The following is a 26913-nucleotide window of genomic DNA, read 5'->3' as shown; positions in this document are numbered from 1 at the left end:
GCCACTTTCCCCACTGCACAGGCACGTACAGAGGCATGCTATGACTTCATTGTCCTTGGGAGATGCCTCCACCTATTCCCTTTTCCCATGCCTGGGCCCCTAGTAGCTGTTGTCTGGAGGTAGGGCACAGAAGAGAGACCACCTCTTCCCTGCTGTGGCAACACCTGCACTGAGCTCCCTCCAGGTGGCCAGTGCAGATTCGTGTGCCCCCTGGGATCTGTCCCAGGACCTGTGCTCTCTCCCTAACAGTGAGGACAGAGGCTTCCTCAGGACCAGCGTCAGAAAGAACCATGCCCGTCTTGCAGAATCCCAGGGTAGTGCTGGGTGCTTTATTTCCATGCTGGGGTGCCTGGGAGGTGTTTACAGAGGGGCTGGTGAAGGGTGCTCACTAGTCACACTCATTTACCGGGAGACGTGGAGACAGTCTTCTCTGTGTAGTGGTTGTGCAGGGCCTCGTGCATCACGACACACGAAAATGTACTGCTTACTGGCCAATCACTGCGTTTTATGGTTAACTTGCTGTAGAGGAAGAAGGTTCCGTTCTGCTCCTTCTGGGGTGGGATGGACACGAACCTGCTCTCGGGCACCAGCTGCCCATTGCTCTTCCATGCGACATGAATTTCGTTGGGATAGAAGCCCTTCACCAGGCAGGTGAGGCTGAGTTCTCGCTTGGACAGCTCCTCTGGGTGTGGGCCAAAGGTGTAGACTTGTGGCTCCCGGGGCTGCCCTGTGGGGACAGAAGACCACGCGGCCGGTCAGGGCAGGGGGCTGGCCTGAGCTGTGTGGACCCCCAGGGTCCAGGGAAGGGTGGAGGTCCTGCTGAGGGTGCTCCTCCGCCTGGCTGATGGCCCTCACTCACCTGGGGCTTTGGAGATGCTCTGCTCTACGGGAGATGGGAGGGCTTTGTTGTTGACCTTGCACTTGAAGACCTTCCCCTTCAGCCAGTCCTGGTGCCGGATGGGCAGCACGCTGACCACGCGGTAGGTGCTGTTGAATTGCTCCTGCCGCTGCTCTGTCTTGGCCGTTTTCTTCTCCACGCCGTCCACGTACCAGTTGAATGTCACCTCGGGTTCCTCCTGGCTCACGTCCACAACCAGGCACGTGACCTCAGGTGTGCCGGATATCGATAGGAAGTCTTTGGGCTTGGGGGGGAAGATGTAAACTGATGGTCCTCCAGAGACTGGGGTGGGAGAGACAGGAAGGTGAGTTGGCACTTGGGGTGGGCAGAATGGATCCTCCCATTCCCCCATGGTTGGCAAGGCCTGGCCGGCCCCTTACCTGGGCAAGTGGGGGTGACTTGAGAGATCACTGGTTTCACTGCAGAGAGAGCAGACTGGGGTTACCAGAGTCTGGGAGGAGAGGAGGCGACTAGACAGGGCCATGGGGTGTTTCTGGCCTTGGGGCAGGGTTAGATCAATGTACATGTGCCCAGGACCTGTGCCTGCCCTTGTCCTGGGTCAGTGCCCAGAGAACCCCCTCACTGACCTTGTGGGTGGGGGTCAGGCAGAAGCTTTCATGGGGAGGAGACAGTTTCCTCCTTGGCTACCCTGGGCTGGGGTCTCAGCATCCCATGTCCCTTGGCTTACCCCTGACAGGTGGCCACCCCAGGGCTGACCCTGATCCTGTCTTCCAGAGCACACCGGGTTTTGGGTGAGGGCCCGTGCTGCCTGTCCATGTTCTCACCGATCTTGTCCACCTTGGTGCTGCTGGCCGGGTGGTGTATGTTGCAGGTGTAGGTCTTGCTTTTCACAGTGCTACTGGGCACAGTCACGAGGCTGCTGCTGGAGTAGAAGCCCGAGGAAAGCAGGATACTCGGGAAGGTTTGGACACCACTGGTCAAGGCACCTGAGTTCCACTGCACTGACACAGGCTCAGGGAAGTAGCCTGTGACCAGGCATCCCAGGGCCACTGTGGCATCAAGCTTCTCCTTGCATCTGGGAGCCAGAGGGTAAACTGATGGGGCCGTGATGGTGACTGGAAAAGAGGAGGTGCTGGTGTGAGGGCAGAGCCTGACCCACTTGGCACCGAGGTCCCAAGAACCTTCCATTTGCAGCTTCTCCAGGCTCCTGCCTGTTGGGGCTGATGGGCATCAGGTACAGACCTAGCTGGCCCCAGCAACTTCCACTGCAGCCCCTCGCCCTTTCTGGAGACCCCCAGGACAGGGACAGGCCAATGGCCCCACAGCAGAGAGTCCCCCACTAACTGATGTGCTTCCTGGAGCCATGGGCCTCTGCCACCTGCAGTTAGCTTAGCTCCAGAGCCCTCCAGCACCTTATTTCCACTCTGCTCATCAGGCCACCTTGTCCTTGGCCAGGACCCTGTTGCTGCCCCCAAACCCCAGCCCAGGTTCCTTTGAAACCTGTCTCTCTGGCTCATCAATGCCTGGGCCCACTGGTCCCTCCTTGGGACCCCCAACCCCAGCACCATTTCCTGTGGCCCACATATACCTCCTCCCTGAGCCCCACACTGCCCTTCACCCGCCCAGCTCTTGGGTCCACCCTGGCCGTCTGACGAGTTCCTTGCTCCCCACAAACACTCATCCACATGTGGTGAGTCCTTCCTGAGCTCACGTCCCAGCCCCAATGTGCCTCCCCCCTCCCCCACCTCACAGCTCAGCACACCCCTCAGCTCAGGTAGGAGCCCTGCACCTGCCTTTGGACCCCTCCTTTGCCCTGTAATGGCCAGCACGTCTAGGCCCCAGGAAGCCCTCCTCTTCCCTTGGACCGGAGGGGGTCAAAGTGCACCCCCTGCCCAAAGCCCTTAGGCTTTGGAAACTCATGCCCTCTCCTTGCCTGGTCTTGTCCCCTCCAGTCCAGCTCCTCTTCAGTTTCTCTGCTCCCGAGCTCTGTCCTGGCCCTCTTGCCTTCAAGCACCATTTCTCTGTGCAGCTCTTACCTGCCCCATTGTCCCCTCTGCCGTGAGCTCTGCCAGGCCCTCCTGCCCCTTCCATTCGCCATCACAGCTGTTCCTCAGCCTGGCACCTCGGCTGGCTCACATCGCCCTCCTCTCTACTTGGGATTCTTACCTCAGCCTGCCTTGGCATTGGCTCCTTGCCCCAGCTCAGGGCTTTATTTTGTTCAGCCACCTCCCCCTTGTCCCCTGAGCCCCTGGCCCTTGGAAGCCGTCTTCCCCTCCTGCCCTCCCATCCCTCCCTGCTCACCTGCCCCTGCCCTGCCTGCCCTGTCTGAGCTGCATCCCCGAGGCTGATGTTCTCCCTCACTGTATCCTCTGCAGTTAACCTCCCCAACTCCCAGTTCCTGGTCCACCTGTCCATCCTGCCCCTTGTTCCTGATCTCCTGCATGCTGAGCCTTGAGGCCCCGCCCTCAAAGGCTCCTGGCCTTGCCCACCTGTAACCACTATCCTTGCTTCCCCTGTCCCGGTAGCCCCTGAGGCCCAGGGTGGAGTCAGCCTCCTCTGGGAAGCAGCTTGCCTGGGGCCCTCAGCACTGACCATGGGGAACCTCCTGTCCCTGAGCTCCTCCAGGACCCCTGGGCCTCTGCCCCTCCTGCCAGCTCACCTTGCCCCCTGCATTGTGTGCTCCTCTCTGCTCCACTCCATGAAGTCTGCCAGGGCTGCTGTGACGTTCCCTCATTTCTACGATTCCCAAAGCCCCAGCACTGTCAGCCCAGATGTAGTTGGGTCCCCCTCTGGATCTATTTCTTTCTTGACACTGGGTTTGATCCTGGAGCTGCCAGGACCCCTGTCCACAATCCAGCCAGCCAGCCACTTAGCTATCCCCCCATCAGAGCCCTCTGCCTCCTGCCCTGGCCCTCTCCCAGATTGAGGAGCTCTTGGCACCTGCCTGTCCTCACTGTCTCCCATCCCGCCCTCATCTCCTCCAGCAGCCCCACATCTGGAAGCTTATTCTGGTCTCTTGCTCTCCCGGACCCCATCACTTTGCCAGGTCAGCAGCCTTGTGTCCTCTGGCTCTCAGCCTTCTGTCCCAGCTGTGCACTAACCCTTCAGGCCTGTGCTCTGGGCCCTCCACACTTTCCTTGCCCTTTTTTCTTCTCCCTCCCACTCCCAGCACAGCCCTGCCCCAAGCACAGCTCTCTGCTCCCTGCACCCCCCACTGCTCTGGGCACCCCTCCTCACTTAACAGGCAGCCTTCCTGAAGTCCGTTCTAGCTGTTTCCTTTTCCCTACGTCCTCCATCTGCTCAGCCTTGCCCTGCACAGCTCAGTCTTCTGCCTTTCCCCCAAGTCTTTGGACCATCTTGAGACTTGGCTGCGCTCAAGGGTTCTGGGCCTGGTCAACTTGGAATCCTAACCTCTGTCATCCAGCTCAGAGCCTTTCATGGCCCTGTCTGCATGTTCTTGCTCTGGTCAGCACCTAGCCCTGCCCTGCCTGTCTGCTTCTCTATACTCTGGATGTTTGCCTGCTTCTCCTCTGCTCTACTGCTTTTCACCTGTTCTGGGAAGCTCCCAGCTGTGCCTGGCCCTGCTTCTCCCTGCTCTTGGGGCAACCAGCCATACTCAGCCTGCTTCTCCTCTGCCCTGCACAGCTTCCAGGCTGACCTGCCAAGGCCTGCCTTTCCCTGCTCTGGGCAGCTCCCATCCCTGCTCAGCTCTGACTGCTTTTCCATGCTCTGGGCAGCTCCTGTTCCAGCCCTCCCTGCTTCTCCCTGCTCTGTGTAGCTTCCAGCCCATCCCTCCCTTCTCTGGAAGAGTTCCCAGCCCTGCCCTGCCCTGGCCTGCTTCTCCCTGCTTTGGGTAGCTACACATCTTGCCCTGCTATGTTTGCTTCTCCCTGCTCTGGGCATCTCTCAGCTCTGCACATCCCTCCCTGCTTCTCCCTGCTCTGGCAGCTCACAGCCCAGCCCTCCCTGCCCTGAGGAACTCTTCTCCTGTCCAGCCCTGCCTGACTCTCCTTGCTCTGAACAGCTTCTACCCCAGCCATATCCTGCTTCTTTCTGCTCTAGGCAGCTCCAAGGCTTGCCCTGCTATGCTTGCTTTTCCCTGTTCTGCACAGCTTCCACTCCAGCCCCTCTTGCTTCTCCCTTCTCTGGAGAGCTCCCAGCCCTGCCCAACCCTGCCTGCTTCTCCCTGGTCTATACAGCTCACAGCCCAGCCCTACATGCTTCTCCCTGCTCTGGACAGCTGCCAGCCCTGCTCTGCGCTGACCTGTTTCTCCCTCCTCTGGGCAGTTACAAGCTTGCCCAGCTGTGGTTGCTTCTTTTTGCTCTGGGCAACTTCCAGTCTTGCTGAACCCTCTCTGCTTCTCCCTTCTGGGGGGAAACTCCCACCCATTCCCAGCCCTGCTTCTCCCTGCTCTAGGCAATTCCCAGCACTGTTCTACCTGCTTCTCCTCTGCCCTGGGCAGCTTGCAGCCCTGATCTGCTTAGGCTGCTTCTTCTGTGCCCTGGGCAGCTCCAAGCCCAGTGCTGTCTGCTTCTCCCTGCTCTGGGCAGCTCCTAGCCCTGCCCAGCCCTGCTTTTCCCTTCTCTGGGCAACTGGCTGGCTTGCCCTGCTATGCTTGTTTCTCCCTGCTCTGGGCATCTCCCAGCCCTGCCCAGCCCTCCCTGCTTCTCCCTGGTCTGGGCATCTCCCAGCTCTACCAAGCCCTCCCTGCTTCTCCTTAATCTGGCAACTCCCAGCTCTGACCTGGCCAACCCTGCTTCTCCCTGCTCTGGGCAGCTCACAGCCCAGCCCTCTCCATTCTGAGGTGCTCCCACTGCTTTCTTGCCCTGTCTGACTCTACCTGCTTTACACAGCTCCAAGGCTTGCCCTGCTATGCTTGCTTCTCCCTGTTCTGCACAGCTTCCAGTCCAGCTATTCCTGCTTTTCCCGGCTCTGGAGAGCTCCCAGCCTTGCACATCCCTGCCTGCTTCTCCCTGGTCAGATACAGCTTCCAGCCCAGCCCTCCCTATTTCTCCCTGCTCTGGACTGCTGCAAGCCCTGCTCTGCCCTGCCCTGCTTCCCCCTGCTCTGGGCAGCTGCAGGCTTGCCCAGCTATGATTGCTTCTCCTTGCTCTGGGCCACTTCCAGTCTTGCTGAATCCTCTGCTTCTCCCCACTGTGGAAAGCTCCCAGCCCTTCCCAGACCTTCTTCTCCTTGCTCTGGACATCTCCCATCTCAGCCTTCCCTCCTTCTCCCTGCTCTAGGCAGCTCCCTGCACTGCTCAACCTGCTTCTCTTATACCTGGGCAGCTTCTAGCCCTGATCTGCTTAGCCTGCTTCTTCTGTGCCCTGGGCAGCTTGAAATCCAGTGCTGTCTGCTTCTCCCTGCTCTGGACAGTTCCCAGCCCAGTGCTCTGTATTTGCCCTGCTTTGGATAGCCCCCAGCTCAGACCAGCCCTATCGGCCTCTTCCTACTCTGGGCAGTTCCTAGCCCTGCCCAGCCCTGCTTCTTCCTTCTCTTGGCAGCTACAGGCCCTGCTCACCACTGCCTGTTTTGATTGCTATGGGCGGCTTCTAGCATTTTTCTGCCCTGCTTCTCCCTGCTCTGGACAGCTCTCAACCTTGCCCATCCCTGCTTTTTCCTGCTCTGGGCCAGCTCCCAGTCTTACACAGCCATGTCTTTGTCTCCCTGCTCTGGGCAGCTTCCAGCCTTACCCAATCCTGCTGCTTTTCCCTGCTCTGCTAGTTCCCAGCCCCTCTCTGCTCTGCCAGCTTTGCCCTGCTCTATGCAGCTCCCACACTAGCCCTGCCTTATTCCTGCTCTGGGTACCTTTCAGTCTTTCCCTGCCCTGTCTGCTTCTCTCCTGCATGGGGCACCTTCAAGCTTTCTGGCATCCCAGCTTTCCCCTGGGCCAGGCAGTCATGCAGGGCTCTCAGCTCTGCCCAGCTCTGACTTGCCCCTAAGCTCCTTGCTCCTTGCAACCTGGCTGCCCACCTATAGCTGTGCCAACCTGACCTCTCCTCTGCAGACCTGCTGCCCTCAGCACAGGCTCCTGCATCAGATCCTGACTTGACCATTCAGCTTGACCCAGTTCTTTCCCCCAGATGGAGCCAATGGCACTTCTGGGTCCCTCCGTGCAGCCTGTGCTTGCTCCCTGGAAACAGCACATCTCCACTCATGTGCCCAGCTCCCAGGGACCTGGGACACCACTGCTCCTGACCCCTATCTCCCTTGGACCCAGGACACATCTCTCCTCACCCCCAGCTCCTTCAAGCTGATCTTCCTGCCCTTGCCCTTGACCCTGGCCATAGCCTAGGACTCCACTGTCACTACCTGTGACCCTGCACTGGGTTTCTCACCAGCTCCATGGGACTGGTGTACATGCTTTGGCCACCTGAGGTGCCTCCTGGTCCCCTGTGCTCCACCAGACCCTTCCCTGGCCCTGATCATCCTGCCCTTTCTGCGGTCTGTCATGCTGCCAGTTCAGCTCCAGCCTCACCTCCATGCGAGCCCTACCAAGTTAGCCACTCCTCTGGCTCCTGTCTGTCCCATCCTATCATGTTTTCTTGAAGGCCCTGGACCCCGGAGCCCAGCCTGCCTCCACCTGCTTCCACCTGCCTCCACCTATCTGTACCTGCTTCCTCCTGCCAGGTGCTCCTTTGTCCCTGTCCTGGACCCCCTGTGCTGGGTCACCTGCTTGGCCCCTGGGTATGGTTAGTCCATTTCAGGCCCCTTGAAGGCCTGATCTCTCCTCAGCTCATTCTGGACCCTACTTGTGGCCCATTGCCTCGTTCAGGATGGCAGCTCCCATGGATCCCCCCACTCCTCTCCTGCCATCCCTGCACTCTGCCCCACTCACCCTCACTCACCAAGGCTGGCAGGCCATGGGGATGGTGCCTGTGGAGCTGGGGTCTTGGAGGCAGCTCTCTCTGCTGCCCTGGGGCTGAAGGCTAATTGCTCCTCCATGCTGTTTCAACATGGGTGGCTCTGACTCCCCAGGACTTCACACACCAGAGGTGTGAAACCTTCTGGGCAAGCACACAAAGTCTCAAATCAGGATTGAAACCTGCATAGCATGCCTGCTTCCTGAAGTTCCCTTTTCTTTTGGGTGGTTTCTGTCTGTGAGGTCATGGGGTGAGGCCAGACACACTGAAGATCCTCACGTGGTTGTCTGGGGTGGGATGGGTTTGGTGGCCTTGGAACCCAGGTCTCACTGAGGCTTCCAGAGCCCCAGAGGAGAGTGGGACCTGGGTGGTCTCACTCTCTGTTCTCTGCCTCTACAGAAACCCAAGGGCCAACTTGGGACTGGCAGCGATTATGTCCACTCAGTCTGACCACCAGAACTTCCGTGGTGCTCTGGAGAAGAGGGACAGAGTACCGGGATGGGGGCCAGGTCATCATGCAGGTTGCGGCCCCAGGACCTCTCCCTTGAGCCCTATGCCACCCTTCCAGCCCCACTGTGCTCTTCCCTTTGCCTGGGGCCAGTGCAGAGTGTGCAAAGACCCTTCCAGGGCAGAATTATGGCAGAATGGTGTCTCCAGGTTGGTTCCAACCTTGTCTTGTTCATGGCCCTCAGTCTAGCCCAAGTCATGTCCTCTATCTCCCCTGCATGGGTACCCCACTTGCCCCTGGTGGCTGGTCTAGGAGCTGTCTGAAGCATGCAGGGATCAGCTGCGGGCTGCCTAGAGCAGGGAGAGGCAGGTAGAGGAGAAGGCTGGGGGAACATTGTCTTTTATGAGGTCCCTGCCTTGTTTTTCCATGGGCACATCCCCAGCTTTCTTTCCACCTGTCTTTGGCTCACACTGGACCCTGATATCTCAGGGAAAACAACAGTGAGTTGGTCCAGTCCCCCAATCCCAAGGCCTCTGCAGTCAGGCATGCAGAGTGTGAGACTCACCTGGCCACTCTTGCTGGGCAGCCATCTGGGCCTTGGCTTCCTCGTGTGCATGAACAAAATAAAGACCCTTTGCTCTGGAGCGCCAGGGCCAGGTGTATTGGACAGGAGCTCCTTCCAAAGCTGAGCCCTTGGGTGGCACTGACCAGCTGCCTGGCTTTTCTGGCTACCCTCCTTGCTGGCTTGCTTGTCCCCAGTCTGCATCCTTCATACCACATTGCAGGGACTCCCACCCTGAGGTCTCACCGGCATCCCCTGACTTTGCCCCAGCTCTCTGCCACCCCCATGAATGTGGCTTTGTGGCTCAGAATGCACCTGCCCTTCACCAGTGTGCACACTCCTGGCCAGGCTCACCCCTGAGATTTCACACCCTGGATGCTGCTAAGGTCACCTGAGCTCAGTGGCAGAGTCAGGCAGGACATCCTGGGGCGGCTCTGGATCCATGACAGTTCCTAGGGCAGAGATGACTGTCCCCAGGTAGAATCTCCATCCTACCAAGGTGGGGACTCAGATGAACTGTGACCCTCTGTATTGCAGTTCCCTCCTTCCTCCTCCATGGAGAGATTTGAAAGCCCATTCTGACGAGAGATGCTGACAGTGTCCAGGGGCCTGGAGTAGGGCAGGGTGGCATGATTGGTCCATCTGTCCTGTACGTCTTGGTGGGCACACCTGGAAGGGCTCGAGCTGTCCCTGTGCCACACCTGTGTGTTCCTACTGGGTGCAGATAGGTGCTCCAAGGCCGGACAGACTCCCAACGGAGCCAACAGCAGACCAGGAGATGGGGAGGGTGAGAGAAGTGTGGTTAGGGCACTGTTGGCCACTGCGAGGACAAGCAAGAGAGCCAGGACAAGGGAATCCCTGGAGATGAACAAGAGAAAATGCCACATTCCCAGGAGTGGTCTGAGACACTCAGGGGTGGAAAGAGCAGGGGTCAGACCATCCCAGGGATGCTTCTGCTCAGAGGCAGGCAGGCAGGGATTGAGTGTGAAGATGTGGATCACATCTTGCAGTGTGTAAGTCTGGGGCTGCAAAGACTGGCTTGACAGCCCTGCAGGATCTGAAGCAGCGAGTAGGAAACTATATGCAGGGGGCCCCTGACAGTTACTGGATGTGCCCTCAGGTCCTCCTTGGTTGTGCCAAGGGCTCAGGCTCTGGAATGTTGCTTTGGCATGTGGATTCTCCAGCAGGGAGTCAGCCTAGGGCCAGCTCAACCACATGTGCCATGAGGGCAGAGAGGAGAAAAGGGGGTTCTTTGCTATTGATCTGTCAAGACCTTTTTTGGCACAGCTCCTCCTTGGCAAGGAGCCCTCAGCTCATCACCTGCTGTGAACCAGGGTTCAGAGAAGTAGGAAAGGATGAACAGGCCTGGGGAGTCACATGGGCAAAACCCCTCACAAAGTTTCTTCTTCTCTGGTTTAGACCTGAGGGTGTTAGGCCCATGGAATCCACTCCCACGTATATGCCTAATTTTCCAGCAAGATAAATTGGCAACTCCTGTACTTCATTCAGTGTGCTTGCTACCTCTTCCTGATTCAGATCCTATTTTGGATTCCTTGGTTCTTCAGAGGTTGCATTTGATTTATGCAGGTTGTTGGTCTGAAGGAAAATCAGTTACTCTTGAGAAAAGTAAGGATCCTCAAGTACAGGATGGCTACTCTCCTTGGACCAATGTTGGCAAAGTCTGCTTTGCTTGGCACAGGAGGGTCAATGTGATTTGTGTGTTAAGTTACTGGACTTTATAGGAATCCACACAAATATCTACATTTTGGTTCTCAATGTCACAATCTGTCCAAACATATTCCTTCATATAAGGAAATTGCTGAGGTTGTGAATTCATCTAGTGGTGAAATTGTGCAAACTGTTTTATGAAACATTGGGTCTTGCTGTCAGAAACCTTTACTCCATAACCACATTTATTCTGTGGTTGCAAGAGAAAATATATGCCTCTTCCTCTGACCTTGTCTCAAATGGTGATGTTAGAGGTCTGGAATTGTCATTCTCTTTTAGTGGGCTTTCTTCAATACAGTGATAAGATGCCAGCCCATGCCACAGTACTTGAAATACTCATTTCTATCATCATGACTTTTTGTTGCAACAGGCATGTCTTTAATCAGCACTTGATTTCAGGAAACTGCAGTTGGTTTCCCACTGTATTCCATGGACAACGAGTGTGTCATTTTATGTTCTTCCATGATCACTATTTTTAACATAATTAACCAGATCAAATGAAAAATCCAAGTTCTTATCTTTGATTTCTGTTGATGGAATTGCCGATTACTACAAAAGTCAGAGTCAAAGTAAGAAAACATGAAGTGCTCTTGGTATTTCAAACAATACACTACACAGGAAAACAAATGTGTGCACAGTTGTTATCAGAGGTTGGATAGACCATGAGGAAAAACTGGTGCAAGACTTTGAGAGGTTCAGGAATCCCTTGGGAGAAAATTATATTAGTTACCTGCAACAGCAAAATGGGAGATTGCCAGGAGGCTGCTACAAACTACCATGGTGGTAAAATTAATGATCACTTAGGTGGAACCATTAGCACAATCCTCAAAGAGATACACTGTAGCCAGTTTTCTTTGTGTTGGGCTGGGATTGTACCACCTGGGTTGATTGTAGGCAGGATTCACATAGGTAAGAGAGGAGAAAGCAGATTCCATCACTGTAATTTATCTCTACTGGGGTCAGTTGAATCATGGACCCCAACAAAAGACATGTTCTTAATCTTAACCCACATTCCTGAGGGTGTGGACCCATTTGTAAATAGGGCCTTTGAATATATATTGTCAATTAAGGTGTGGATTCATTTACGAGTCAGGGTGGCTCACCTGAATCAGGATGGCCCTTAATCCTATTACTAGAGGCCTTATAAAGAGAAACTAGAAGTCAGAGAAAGTCACAGGAAGAAGCCAGAGGTCAGTGGAAACTGAGAAGAGACACAGGAAGAGAGAGAGAGTCATGTGATGGGAGGCAGGTATGTAAGCCAAGGAACCTCAAATCAAGCCAGCAACAGAGCCCTACAGGTTTCAGGAAGAAAGCATAACGTTTCAGTGTCTGGATTTTGGACTTCTAGCCTCTGAATCTGTGAATCGATAAATTTCCTGTTGTTAAGTCAATTAGTGGGTGTTATTTTTCATAGCAGCCCTGGCAAACTAAGACATGTATTTACAAATATCACTGCAGTATCTAACCCCACAGGCAACCTTTTCATAGCCAAAGCATTGAAGTCAATGGAAACTCACTGACTTGGTCATCTTTGCTGTTTCAAGGACCCTGGTTTCAAGTATGGGTTCTCAGGCAACTTCTAGTTGTGGGAAATGCGTGAGTGTTCCACAGCTGTCCTGGGCCCACTCTGTCAGTTTTGTGAGTCTGGATGCTTTTCAATGGACTGTGACCCCTTTCCTATGCTCTAATCCATGCCACACTCCAAAGTACTCCAGGCAATCACCAGATTCATTTTTGTCCTCTGCTTGTGCCCAAGATCACAAATGTAGTTGAGGCTGTTTGTATCCATGATTGTGAGCTATTATCACAAAACCTGGTGTCTCTTAAAACATAAACCCTAACCCAGTATTTCCTAAGCATGAATGTCCATAAGAAACACCTAGACAGCATGCTAAATCTGTAATACATCCTTAGTCTTGTTGGCTGTGTTGATAATTTCATGTGTCAAGTTGGCTATAAATTTCTTTCTCTACTTCAGACAGTTTACTTCTACTGGGGGATTTATCATCACCCTCATTGAGTTCCCACCTTGTGGCCTGCCCTATGGAATTTTGTCTTGACAATCTCCACAGGCATATGTATGTCTCATTGGTTCTGTTTCCCTAGTACACTGCTCAACCCTGGAATCACTCAATCAGAACAGCTTGTGATTGTTCTGGGTAGAGGTGGAGAAGGCAGTGACCTGTACTTGAAGTTAACCCCAGGATACGCACCCAGTCTGAGACCAGGGTATTGCTGTCCTAATCTGTTCATAGAGACCAGAAAATGTTCAAACTATGCAGGGGGTTTAGAAGACTTTGAGAAACAATGAAAACATATTTCAAAGGTTTATCTTGTACTAATAAAAATAAGTACAAATTTAAGGACTCCGCCTCTTTAATTGAGACACTTACTTGATCCAACTTCCCCACTCCAATTTTCTACCAAGGACACTTCTCACTTGTGAACCTTCAGCTTCTCTTTTGGCAACACATGCAAAATGGCATAGTGTTGTTTTGACCAAATTTTAGGCCTTACTCTTCTTTGATCTCAGGACAGTCTCAGCCAGTTCCCAGCCACAAAGATTCAAAAACTTTCTGTTTGGGCTGAGCAGTGTGGTCAGAGCAGGGTGGACAGAGAATCCTCCTGCCTTCCAGCGTCACATCTCACCTCAAGGGGTAGCTTCAGACATGAACCTTTCTGGTAGCTGTAGCTTCATTTGGATGACGTTACTTCAGTTTTAATCCAGTGCAGTAAATGTTCATCAAAGTCCCCTAAAGGCTGGGGATTAACAGTAACATGAGCTTTCAGCCAGCAAGCCAGTTTGGAAGCAATGTAGAATATTGTTTCAGTCTGACTCCATGTCCTCCCTCAATGAGAAAATGTTCTAGAAGCACCAGAGGAGCTCAGGGAAGGGAAGGCTGTCCTCCCTGTTCCACCCGTGATGATGTCCACTACTAATGGCTGTTTTGTATTGTTCTCCAATAGAGGACAACATAGTGTACTGACCATCTCTGTTCAGGAGGATCCCCCAGGCCTCTTCAGCCACCAGGTCCTCTCATCCTCAGGCTGGGGTTGCCCTGACATCCTCCTGGTTGGTTCTCCACCTTCCTGTCCTGAGAGCTGACTCTGAGATTCCTTACTCTCTGACTGCTGGTTGGGTCAGTTCATCCACCAAGAAAGCCAGTGGGAGGTCAGAGGGAGGAAGATACTGAGGCAGAGAGTTTGCTCCTGGTTCTCTCTCTGTGCGATCATCTGTGTCCCTTAACTGAATTTCCCAGCTCCTTTTGAGTTGGCTTCTGCCAAGTTTCTCCTCTTTGAGGGCTCAGTCACCACTACATTCCCTCTTCCTTTAGGTCTAAGGGGTGTGTGCCCACCCTGCTGGTCCCAGCTGTTCAGTCCTTCATCATTCTTGGGTTCCCCTACACTTGGTCCCTTTCTATATTGGGAAGTTGTCCTCCACTAAATCCTTCTAAAATGACCTTATCTTGGCTGGACCCAAGCATGGATGCATCCACCAACAAATGATTGCTGGGAGACTCCAGGGGGGTGCTGGTTCTGACCCCCTGCATTCAAGCCCAGGTGCATGGGTGGATGGATGGGGTCTGTTTGTGATGGGAGTTTGTACTGCCTACCCCTGGGACCCAGGGTCTTAATAACAGGAGAGCCATCATTTTCCTCACATCCCCGTCCAATGAGAGGGTTATTACAATGGGGCCACCATACCCAGTCAGGCTGCCCCTGCAGCAAAGTCATGGGGGAGGTGTTCACTGTGGGAGCCAGAGTTCACTTCTCCCCTTGAGGAACAGACCCTATACTGAACCCCAACTCCTGTGCACCCCACTCCCCACATATCTCATCAATACACATGGAAGCTCTCAGGGCAGCTCCCCTGACTCCATGCTCCCCACTTCTGACAAAGGCTCACTGATACTCTTGGCAGAGTCCACCTTTAGCTGCATCCTGGGAAAGACATGGGAGCATCATTACTCAGAGAGGTTTTGTTGAAATGAAGCAGGAAGAGGTATGGAGATTTGCAGCAGAAGGAATTGAGTTGTTTGCAGATTATATACAAAGTTATTAGGACTTGGGAAACAAGGAAGGTATAAAGAAGGAAACTTGGGGTGTTTATGTTCTTGACACATCATATGAGAAATGCTAATAATGGAGTTGAAGATTGGCCATATCAGACTGCATTGTTCTTGCACTTCTTGTTGGGGGGACCTTCAGTAAATTGGATGCCAGAGCCATTGTAGGCAGACCAAGAGACAAGGTGATCCTAAAGCTCACATTGGCAGAAGGTGTGTGGGCTGGGGGGAGCCATGGAGGTGTTCCTTTACATTGAAAGGATGAAGTCAGAGGAGAGAATTTGTGTTTGCTGGTCCTGGGCACTGAAGTCTCTGCCAACTGAAGACTCTTGTCTGGTGACTTCTTTGCTGGACAGTGTGCTGAATGCCTCCTCACTGCCCATCATTTGTGAATGCTGTATTTATAGGCTGTGCATGGAATATATGTGCTGTGTCATCTGCGTCATCTCAGCTACATTTTGTTAAATGTACATTTTCCTTTGCACTATTGATAGAAAATTGCTCACTGATTCAAAAGTCCTTTACAAAAATACAACAGTAGTAGTAAAAACAGTAATAAATATTACAATTACCCAGAATATATCATTGATCTTACATAGTATACAAGGTGTTCCCAGGAATCTGGACTGTAAATCTATAATTGCTGAGACATGTCAAGATTGAGGAACCAGTAAGAGGTGTGTGAACATGCAACATAATGATGACTGGCTGGAAATCCCATGGATGGCTGAGTCATCCCTTTCTCTTTCTACGGTGCATCAAATTTTGCCAGATGAGGTGTTTTCATCCTATTGTCTGTGGATCTTTGAAACATAATGCAGTAAACTTGGGTAACACAATCATTCTTTCTCATGTGAAGTTGACTATTTTTCTCTTTAAAGGTGGAGAATGGATTCACAGTGCAAAGCCAGCATGCAGTCTTGTTCTCCTTGTGACAAAATTCCCCTCACCCACTATGGCTGGATGGAACCACTTCTTTGCAAACTGCAGAAATTTTCTCTGCAGGTATGTGACAGGTGTATTTCTTAAAATCCAGGAGGCTATTCAATGTCCTTTGCACAATTACTTTATGGACTGCTTAGAAAAATGCTATCAATTGAACAGACCCAAAGCTTAATACTTATTTTTATGCTATGCTTATTGAATCACCTCTTTTAGGTTGTGATGGTTAGTCTTGCATGAAGTTGGGTAGGCTGTAGTTCTCAGGAATATAATCATCAAATACTAGTCTAGGTATTTCTGTGAAGGTATTTTGCAGATGCGATTAGCATCTCTAACCAGTTGACTTGAAGTAAAGGAGACTATCCTCCATAATGTGGGTGGTCTTCTTCCAATCAGTTGAAGCCTTAAGAGCAAATACTGGCGTTTCCTGGAGAATAAGACATTCTGCCCCAAGACTGTAGCATCAATTTATGCCTGAATTTCCAGTCTGCTACTTGCCCTACAATTTTAAACTCAAGACTGCAGCGTCAACTCCTCTCTGACTTTTCTATGGATTTTGGACTTGCTAGTCCCTACAGTTGCATGAGCCAATTCCTTAAAATTCATCTATCTATCTATCTATTTATCTATCTATTTATCTATCTGTCTATCTATCTATTCTATCTTTCTCTATCTCAGCCCATCCTGACCCATTTCACTCCACCTTGCTTGCTCAGTGTGGGTCAGTACACTCAGCTCAAGGTAATCCAGCCCAGCTCATCTCAGGCCAACCCTGCTCAGCCTAGCTAAGCCCTTTCCAGCCCTTCCTTGCCCAGCCCAGCTCAGCTCAGCCATGTCCAGCCCATCCCCATTTAGCCTTTCCATGTGCAGCCTAGTTCAGCCCTGTTGAGCACATCTCTGTACAGACCAGCGCAGCCCTGTCTAGCCCATCTCTGCCCAGGTCAGGTCATCCCAACTCATCACTGTCCAGGCTAGCTCAGACTTGTCCAGCCTGGCCCATCACATCCTAGTCTTGTCCAGTTCAGTCTAGCGAAGCTCGGTCTGGGACAGCTTGGCCCAGCCCAGCCCAGTGCAGTCAGTTCAGCCCTGTCTGCCCCATCCCTGCCCATCCCTCCTCAGCCTGGTTTAGTCCATTCCTGCCCAGTCCAGCTCAGCCCAGTCTGGCCCACTTAAGTCCACTTCATTCAGTCTAGGTCAGTAAATTCAGCTGAACCCAGCCTTGCTCAGCTTATCCCAGTTTAGCCCTGCTCAGTCTTCTTATTCCTGGCCAACCCAGCCCATCCTGGCTCAGCCCTGTCCAGCTCAGCTCAGCCCATCCCAGGCCATCCCAGCTCAGCCATGTTGAGTTTGGTTCAGCCCAGCCCAGCCTAGCCCAGCTCAGCCTTGTATCATCTGTACCAGCTTAGCTTAGCCAAGCTTAACCAAGCCCAGCCTCACCCAGCCCAGCTCAGCACATCCTGACCCATCTCAGTACACCTTACTCAGTGTAGGTATACTGCCTATACCCCGGGCAGTCTAAACCTGCTCAGCATAGCTTAGCACTGTCCAGTCCTTTCTTGCTCAGCCCAGCCCAGCTCAGCTCTGCCCAGCATGGCCAAACCTTGCCCAGCTCAGTTCTGTCAAGCTTATCCAAGCCCAACCCAGCCAAGCTCAGCTCTGTCCAGCATGGTCCACCCCAGCCCAGCTTAGATCACCTTACCCCATCCCAGCTCACCCTGCGCAGCCCTAGTCAGTCCAGCTCAACCCATCTTGGAGCATCTCAGTCTACCCTGTTCATGTAGGTCAGTCTATTTAGCCCAGCCCAATACAGCCCAGATCACCTTAACCCTGTCCAGCCCAGTGCTGTTTTGTGCAAGAGGAATGGAGGTCAGTTTGTGCATGTAGAGCTTCCCAATGTCCATCCTGCATGTGTGCTGAGGTGAGACTTCTCCAAGTAGTGGCTCAGAGTGGGCCCAATGTGGGCTGCCCTGGGCATGAGTGTGATGGGGGCCATGGGTCCACAAGTGTGGGGCATGCCCTTGTCCTCCCCTGGGCCCCGCAGAGGCACCCTGCTGGCCAGTATATTGCCTTCTTCCTGGAAGATGTCATGACCCATGGCCCCTTTCCTTGCTTCCAGGCACCTGTCCAGTTCAGTTCATCCTAACCATCTTACTCCAACCTGCTCAGTGTAGGTCAGGCCATTCAGCCCAGCTCATCCCAGATCAGCCCTGTCCAGCCAATTCAGCAGAGCCCAGCCTCACCCAGCCCAGTTTAGCTTATCCTGGTCCATCTCAGACCTCCCAGCTCAGTATAGATCAGTCCACCTAGCTCTTCTCAGCCCAGCTCACTCAAGCATTTAGCTACACTAAGCCCTGCACAGTGCAGTCCTGCCCAGCTTGGCCCAGAAGTCATGGCTCAGGCCATCTTAGGCCCGTGGTTCAGCACAAGGACAGCTCCCTGATGCCTACATCACAGGCATGACTGGGCAGGCAGGTCTGGGTTCCAGGCTGTTGCAAGCAGATCCACAGCCCACCCTAGGTCTGGAACTCTGATCTACCCCTGACTGTCTCCTTCTTGGGCCCTGCTCCCAGTCTTGTTCCATCTAAGAGATGTTTGCCTTTAAAGGTTGGTTTTGGGCAGTCTCCTGACCCTGTGTGTCCCTATGCAGGGAAGAGACAGCTGAAAGACTGATGGTGACCAAGGGGTTCAGTCCATTCCAGAAGGCAGCTAGTGTCCACTACCCCAAGCCCAGCAGCCGTAGCAGCCCGGCCCCTCTGGGTTCCCAGTGACTGGGATACCTGAGGTCCTAGGGCTTTCATCACAAACTGCTCACTGGTTTGTCCTGTCCCACCTGCCTGTGGCTGTCTGTATAGTCCCAGTATATTCAGCAGGTCTCCTGCCTAGGGGCATCTCCCTGGCCAAAGAGAACCCGTAGTAACCAATGTTTTTATTTTTGCACCAAGAGAAGAGGGCTTGTGGGGAGGGGAGCTCTGCCTCAATGTTCTCAGCTAAAAATGGGGTGGTAACTCCCAGCAGCTTGGCAGCTCTGGAAGTTCCCTTTTCCCTCTGTTATTGGGAAGTTGATGTTGCATCCACCCATGGGGTCCCAGGTGAAGCCCATTGGCTGGGGATGCACAGGTGCTTTCTGGGGAGACCTCCTCTTTCCTTTTTGCAGCCCTTTGTTTGTGCCTCCTCTGCCAGCTCCTCCTACCTGGCCTCAAGATCTGATGCCATGTGTGTGTTCCCTGCTGGCAGATGCTCACAGTCCCCTCTACTGGCACTTGGGCTGGAGAGGGCAACCTGGCACGGTCATGCCTGCTCCTCAGGGCAGCTCTCCAAGAAAAGGTTGTGGCTGTTTGGTGCACAAGGAAACTGAGGCCAGGACATACATGTAGGGCTTCCCAATATCCATCCCGCACGTGTGCTGTCAGGCTGCTCCATGCAGCGCTTCAGAGCTGGCCCAATGTGGGCTGCTCTGGGCATGAATGCATGGGAGCCATAGGTCCCCAATAGTTGGGCTTACCATTGTCCTCCCCTGGGCTCCCCAGAGGCACCCTGCTGGCCAGTGACATGCCCTTCTTCTGCAAGGTGTTTTGACCCATGAATTCTTTGCTCACTCCCAGGCAGTTGTTCTTCAGCCTGGATACCCAGCTGTGGCAGTCTTCACCAAGGGTAAAGAGGGAGGGCAGAGTTGGTGAGCAGGGGCCCACTGTGGGGGAGAGCTGGACAGGGCTGTGAGGCTGAGGGCTGGTCACTGAGTCTGCCAGGCCCTGCAGCTGCTGGTGTTTGGAGTCCACAGGGTGGATCAGTGTCAGGGGTTCTGGCACCATGCAGCAGGCTGGGAGGGCGCATGGGGTGGCTCTCCAGAGGCTTCCACAGCTTATGTGCTTATGTCTGGGGAGCCTAGAGTTTCCTTCAATGGTCTGGAAGTACCTACAGATCTGTGGCTTCCAGGAATCCCCTGAGGCCTGTGTGCACACATACATTGGGGGACCACAGGGAACCCATGTGCCCAGGCTTGTTGGCTCAAAGTTTCCAGGAGGACACTTGCAAGGTCCTTGGGGGAGGGGAGAGCTGCTAGGTGGCATCAGGACCCTGGACCCTGGACTCCAGGTCTAATGGACTATGGTCCCCATGCACAGGAATTGTGTGGAGAAGGGCTCTGTGAGACCTGGTGCCTTCTGGTGGGGTGTTCAGACTCATTCTGGACCCCAAAAGGACTACTGGATGTCTGAGGCACTGTGGCACAGGGGCTGACATAGGGCAGGGCCTGACCCACCTTAGGGGGGCTGGGGACAAGGGGGAAGGGTGAGGGTTAGTCCAGCTTTGTGGCAGAATTGTAGGCCTGGGGAAGCTGTGACCCTTCCTGAACCATTTGCCTTCCCAAGGCAGTCTATCCCAGGAGTGTCCCTCCCCATCCTCAGCCCCAGGGATGGACACAGTGTGAGAGGATGGGTGGGAAACTTTGAGTTCCATAAAAGGATCTGTGCTTTCAGAGAAACCACTGGGGGAAAGGGAGGGTACAGGGGGGATCTCCTCTCCCTCCTGGGCTTTTAGTCACATAAGTTCAGAACAGTCTAGTTCAGTCTAGCCTAGCCCAGCTAAGCCCACCTCAGTGAGTGTGAGCCCAGGTTGGCCCAGGGTCTGTGTAGGCGGTCACCTGGACCACTCCTGCTCACCCTGCATCCCCCTGCTCTCTCTCCTGGCCATGGGCACTAGGCAAAGGTGGCTCAGTGCCAGCCTGCCTGCCCCCTCGTTTCCCTCTGATGTCCTGGGTGCCAGTCTTCTGAGACCATGTGTGATGGTTGTGTGTGTGGCATCAGAGGTTGGGTCCCCCGGAAGGAGACTGAGGGTGCCTGCTGCCCCTGACCTTCAGGTTCCCATCTGGGTTCCTTGTTCCTGGAGAAGAGTGCTCTCTGTTCCTCTCCTATGTTCCTCCAGGATGGACTCAGCTCTGGGCACAGGAGTCCAAGTCTCTCTTGTTCTGGTCCTAAGAGTCATCCTGCTACCCCCACCCTTTCCCATTCAGTGGTGGGTCTGGCTCTCGGTGCTTCCTTGCACTGGTCCCAGCAGACACCAAACTTAGCTGTCCTGCATGCTTGGTCTTGTCCACCATGGCACTGATGCAGCCCCACCCTGATTGCTCAGAACCTCTCTTGCATCCCATAGTGCTGTTCCCTTACTCCAGCATCTCAGGTGTGCATGTGTGTGCAAGTGTTTACACATCTGTGTGTCAGCATTCATGTGTTAATGTGTACATTTCGGCGTGTTGGGGGAATAAGGAAGGATCTGCTCCCCTACCTCAGCCTGAACTGGTCCTGCTGACTGAGGAGACCCCCAGGCAGTGTGTGAGAGGGCACTGCTGTTCCTATATTAGCGTGTGACTGGCCTGGGCAAGGGCAGGGTTGCTTGATGTCCACTGGGGTGCTCACCATGTGCTGTTCCATGTCAGAGAGTGTCGAACTAGGAAGCTGGATGTGGGATGAGTCAAGCCTTCCTCAATCCAGGATGCTCCTTAACTGAGCTGGCTCAGGTGGGCCCCCAGAGCAGGGTCTGACCTGGCTAGGCAGTTCTTGAGGGGCTTCATGGCGTGAAGGACCAGCAGGAATTTGGTAGTAGCTGGACCAGAGAGCATAGGAGGGATGATTTTTGATCCCATGTGCTATTACGCCCACCCTCTGAGACAAGGCCAAATGCTAGGACTTGTGTGGGTAATGAGGGATGAAAGCCAGCTCAGTTCAAGGGGTCATTGGGGAAGAGAGCCGAGCTGCAGATGCTTCCTAGACTCTTCTGGACTGGAATGCCAAAGGTTAGCAGGAACTGGCCTTCAGCTCCTCCAGGTCTCACCTGGGGAGTTCAGTGCTCACCAGGTTCTCAGATTCCCCCATAACTGAGTGATTTGATTTTTGCCCTCTTAGTGGGCTGGACCTCAGAGTTGCCCTGGCCCTCAGATTTTGAGTCCAGCTGACTCCCTTGTTGTCCTTGGCTGCAACCCCAAATGTACACCTATTGACATACACAACCCTAAACTTCCCCTTTCGACTACATTCACACACATAATTCACATACATAATTCAGCATTGTTAATTACAACGTGCCACCATCACCACCATCTATTTCCAAAACTTAACAATCAATCTAAATAGAACTTCTGTACAAGTTAGGCATCAGTTTCTTGTTGTCTACTCCAAGTGTATCCCTTGGTAAACTATACTTTAGATTCTAATTCTAAGTTGGCTTATAATAATTAGTTCATATCAGTGAAATCATACATTACTTGTCCTTTTCTGTATGGCTTATTTCACTCAACATAATGTCCTCAGTACTTCATCAATACTTCATGTAGCATCAGGACTTCATCCCTTCTTACAGCTGAATAATATTCCATCATAAATATATACCACATTTTGTTTATCCGTTCATTGGCTGAAGGCCACTTGTGTTGCTTCCATCTTTTGGCAACTGTAAATAATGCTGCTATGAACATTGGTGAGGAAATATCTGTTGCAGTCCCTGCTTCCAATTCTTCTGGATCTATATCTAGTAGCGGGATTGCCAGGTCATATGGTAATTCTATATGTAGCTTCCTGAGGAACTGCCTGTCTTCCACATAGGGTGTGCCATTTTACCTTCTCATCAGCAATGAATGAGTGTTCCTATTTCTACACATCCACTTCAATGCTTGCAATTGTATGTTTTATTTTTAAAGTAGCCATTCTAGTTGGTGTAAAATGATATCTCACTTTGGTTTTAATTTGCATTTTCCTAATGGATAGTGATATTGAGTATCATGTGATTTTTAGCCATTTGTGTATCCTCTTTGGAGAAATGTCTACTCAAGTATTTTGCCCATTTTTAAAATTGTTTTTTTTTTTTTTGTTGTTGATTGTTAGTGCTCTTTATATATTCTGGATATTGGATATGTGGTTTCCCAGTATTTTCTCCTATTGAGTAGGTTGTCTTTTCACTTTCATAATAAAATTCTTCGATGAAAATTTTTTTTTTAATTTTGAGGAGGTCCGCTCTCTATAAATTTTCTTTTGTTGCTTGTGCTTTGAGTATAAAGTCTAAGAAACCATTGTCTCAAACAAGATCCTGAATATGCTTCCCTATATTTTCTTCTAGGAGTTTTATAGTTGTGGCTATTATTTGTGAGTCTTTCATCCATTTTGGATTAATTTCTTGGTACCTGGTATGAGTTTGGGGTCCTCTTTCATTCTTTTGCAAGTGGAATCCAGCTCTCCCAGAACAATTTGTTGAAAAAACTATTCTTTCCCAATTGAGTGGACTTGGCAGCCTTGTCAAAAATCAACTTGCTGTGTATGTGAGTGTGTATTTCTGAGCTCTAAATTCGATTCTCTTGGTTAATATAGCAATCCTTTGTTCTGGTTTCATGATGTTTTGACTACTGTGGCTTTGCTGTTTTCTTTCATGCCAGGAAGTGTGAGTTCTCCAATGTAGTTCTTCTTTTTCAAGATGTTTATGGCTGTTCAGGGACCCTTACCCTTCCAAATAAACCTGATAATTGGCTTTTCCATTTTTGCAAATTAGGCTGTTGGAATTTTGATTGGGATTGTGTTGTTTCTGTAAATCACTTTGGGTAGAATTGACGTCTTATTGATATTTAGCCCTCTAGTTCATGAGCACGGAATGTCCTTCCATTTATTTAGGTGTTCTTTGATTTCTTTTAGCAATGTTTTGGATTTTTCTGTGTACAAGTCCTTTACATCCTCAGTTAAATTTATTCCAATATATTTGATTCTTTTAGTTGCTATTTTAATGGAATGTTTTCTTGATTTCCTCCTCAAGCTGCTTATTACTAGTGTTTTGAAACACTACTGATTTTTGCATTGCTATTGTAGCCTGACACTTTACTGAGTTAATTTCTTATTTCTGGTAGCTTTCTTGTTGACTTTTGGGAGTTTCTATATATATGATCATGTTGAGTGTAAACAGTGGGAGTTTTACTTCTCCCATTCCAATTTGGATGCTGTGCCAGTTTGAATGTATTGTGTCCCCCAAATGCCATTATCTTTGTGGTCTTGTTGGACAGACGTTTTGGTGCTGGTTAGATTTGCTTGGAATGTGCCCCACCCAGCTGTGGGTGGTGACTTTGGTGGGATACTCCCATGGAGGCGTGACCCCACCCATTCAGGGTGGGCCTTGATCAGTTGAGCCATATAAAACATGCTGACTCAAAGAGACCAGATGAAGTGCAGCTGTGAGTGACGTTTTGAAGAGGAGCAAGCTTGCTAGAGAGGAACGTCCTGGGAGAAAGCCATTTTGAAACCAGAACTTTGGAGCAGATGCCAGCCACATGCCTTCCCAGCTAACAGAGGTTTTCCGGACGCCATTGGCCATCCTCCAGTGAAGGTACCCGATTACTGATGTGTTACCTTGGACACTTTATGGCCTTAAGACTGTAACTGTGTAGCCAAATAAACCCCCTTTTTATAAAAGCCAATCCAACTCTGGTGTTTTGCATTCTGCAGCATTAGCAAACTAGAACAGATTTTGGTACCAGAAGTGGGGTGCTTTTGCTGCCGAGTTTGCAAATACCAAACATGTTGGAATGGCTTTTTAAATGGATAATGGGGAGTTTCTGGAAGAGTTGTGAAGAGCGTGATAGAAAAGGCCAAAACTGCTTTAAAGAGACTGTTTGTGGAAATATGGACTCTCAAGATACTTCTGATGAGGACATAGCAGTCACATCTATTCCTGAATTGTAATGGCTATCTCCATACTCTGAGATGTTGATTCCCTTGTGTATAACTTGATTGGTCTGTGGAATGTTGGGTATCTGTGTGACCCCTGAAACTCAGAGCTAGAGCTCAGCAGATATGAATGTCAGTATTAAAACATGCAGCAACTGTTAAAAGAGAAAGTGCTGAAAAAGACCCCAGATTTCAATTAGAGTTATGAATGAAGCAGATCTGAGTAACACTAGGGCAAATTGGACCAAAAGGGTAAAGGTTGAAACAGACTGCGTCTTGAAACTTCAACTTCCATGTGAGACCAAGGGAAGAGATGTTTATTTGGTGCAAGATCTTTATTTTCTAAACAATATAACTTCTACAGTCTGTTTAAACACCGTAATTACATGGAACTTTGATTAGTACATGAGACCTGGTAGGTTTGTATAGGTTAGCATGAAAAAAGAACACATTCCAAAATAATTTTGGCAGAGATTAAAAATATATAAGCAGGGCTCTCCTGAGGAGCTGGGGAAAAATGCAGAAGTGTTGGTTTTCCTCACCTCGATTGTTGCTGATGTTCTCACGAACATTGAGGACTGACGGTTTGGTATGCTGAGCACTCTACCTTGGGTCTTGCCCTTATGAAGCATGTTGCTCCAAAGGAGAGGCTAAACCTGCTTATAATTGTGCCTAAAAATCTACCCCTGAGTACCTCTTTGTTCCTCAGATGTGGCCTTCTCTCTCTAGCTAAACCAACTCTGTAAGTGATTTCACTGCCCTCCCCATTATGTGGGACCTGACTCCCAGGGGTATAAATCTCCCTGCCAATGCAGAATATGACTCCTGGGGATGAATCTGGACCCAGCATCATGGGATTGAGAATATTTTCTTGACCAAAAGGGGGATGCAAAATGAACCAAAATAAAGCTTCAGTGTCTGAGAGAATTCACATGGGGTCGAGAGGTCACGCTCATGGACATTCTTATGCCACTATATAGATAACACTTCCTAGGTTTTAATGTATTGGAACAGCTAGAAGTACATATCTGAAACTACCAAACTCCAACCCAGTAGCCTTGACTCTTCAAGTCAATTGTATAATAATGTAGCTTACAAGGGGTGACAGTGTGATTGCGAAAACCTTATGGATAGCACTTTTATCCAGGGTATGGATGGTTGAATAGAAAAATGGGGACAAAAACTATATGAAAAAGAGAGTGAGATGGGGGGAATGATGTGGATGTTCTTTTTTACTTTTATATATGATGGTATTATAAAAAGTTGATTGTACACCATGGTTGAATGTATCTCAATAAAACTGAATTAAATTAAAAAAAGAAAGTATGCTGAATTTTGTCAAATGCCTTTACTGTGTCAATTGAAATGATCGTGACTTTTTCCCTTGTGTCTAGATGTTCTATTGATTAGAGTGGTGTATTGAAGTATACAAGTATTACTGTAGAGGTGCCTATTTCTCCCTTCAGTTTTGACAGTGTTTGCCTCACGTATTTTGGAGCACTGTGTTTGGGTACATATATATTTTGACTATTATTTATTCTTGGTGGATTGCCTCTTTTATTAACCTATAGTATTCTGTGTTTCTTGTAACAGCTTTTAATTTGAAGTCCATTTTGTCTGATATTAGTATAGCTACCCTAGTTATTTTTTGGTTATTATTTGCATAGACTGTCTTTCTCCTTTCTTTCCCTTTTCAACCTGTTTGAGTCTCTGAGTCTGAGTCTCTTGTAAACAACATGTAGCTGCATAATGCTCTTTTTTTTTATATCCTTCTGCCAACATGTATCTATTGTTTGGGGAATTTATTCTTTTAACATTCAGTGTTATTACTGTAAATGCACTACTTGAGCCATTTTGCACACCTGTTTTTATATGTGATATCTTTTGTTGTCTCTCTTCTGCTTTATTGCAACCTCCTTTTCTGTACAGTTTATATTTGTGATGTGTTTGATCCCTCTCTCACTTCTGTTTCTGTATTTTTAAAAATAACTTTCTTTATGGTTACCTTGTGATTTATATTACACAACCTCCATCTATAATCTACTAGTTTGAAAAGATACTAATTTAACTTCATTAGCATGCACATTCTCTGTTCCCATATCTTTTTCTCCTCTTTATTTATTTTTATTACTATTATTTTTACCACTTTATCACTTTATATTTTTCATGTCCATTTTCAGGAAATATACTCTTTTCTTGTTCAGTTGTATTCTGACTCTTCTAAGAATTAAAGAATAGATTTGTATTTTGAGTAGACAGTACTATTATTGGGTTTTGCATTTACCCATTAAGTTACCCTTACTAAAGGTCTTCATTTCTTCATGCTACTCCAAGTCACTCTCTCCTGTCTTTGCCTTTCAGCCTGCAGAACTCTGTTTAGTATTTCTTGTAGGGCAGTTCTTTTGTTGATGAATTCTCTCAGTTCCTGTTTATCTGTGAATATTTGAAACTGCCTCATTTTAGAGGCCAGTTTTTCCAGATAAAGAATTTTGGACAGACATTTTTTCTCTTTCAGTATATTAAACTTACGATATCACTGCCTTCTCGCCTCCTTGGTTTTGATGAGAAATTGGAACTTAGCCTTGCTGGAGATGCCCTGTATGTCCTGGATTGCTTTTTTTTTTTTTCTGTAGGTTCATTTCTCCCCCTTGCCTAGGATTTTATTGTTGATTGGCTTTATGTTACGGCTCTTCTTTGACTTATTCCAGATGTTTAAAATTCCCCATGTTTACCTGTTCAGATTTTCTCAG

General features: G+C 50.3%; 1 gene segment (V, D, J or C); it reads right to left on the bottom strand.

The window, feature by feature from the left end:
• Nucleotides 1-297: 297 nt before the first annotated feature.
• Nucleotides 298-2047, bottom strand: LOC119516033. The segment is given in 4 exon segments: nt 298-727; nt 860-1180; nt 1279-1317; nt 1684-2047. Coding segments are annotated over 4 exon segments (1053 nt in total).
• Between the last annotated feature and the right edge of the window lie 24866 nt (nt 2048-26913).

This window comes from Choloepus didactylus, chromosome 19, assembly GCF_015220235.1.
Source record: "Choloepus didactylus isolate mChoDid1 chromosome 19, mChoDid1.pri, whole genome shotgun sequence".
NCBI lineage: Eukaryota > Metazoa > Chordata > Mammalia > Pilosa > Megalonychidae > Choloepus > Choloepus didactylus.
This window is presented reverse-complemented; position numbering and strand designations above follow the sequence as displayed.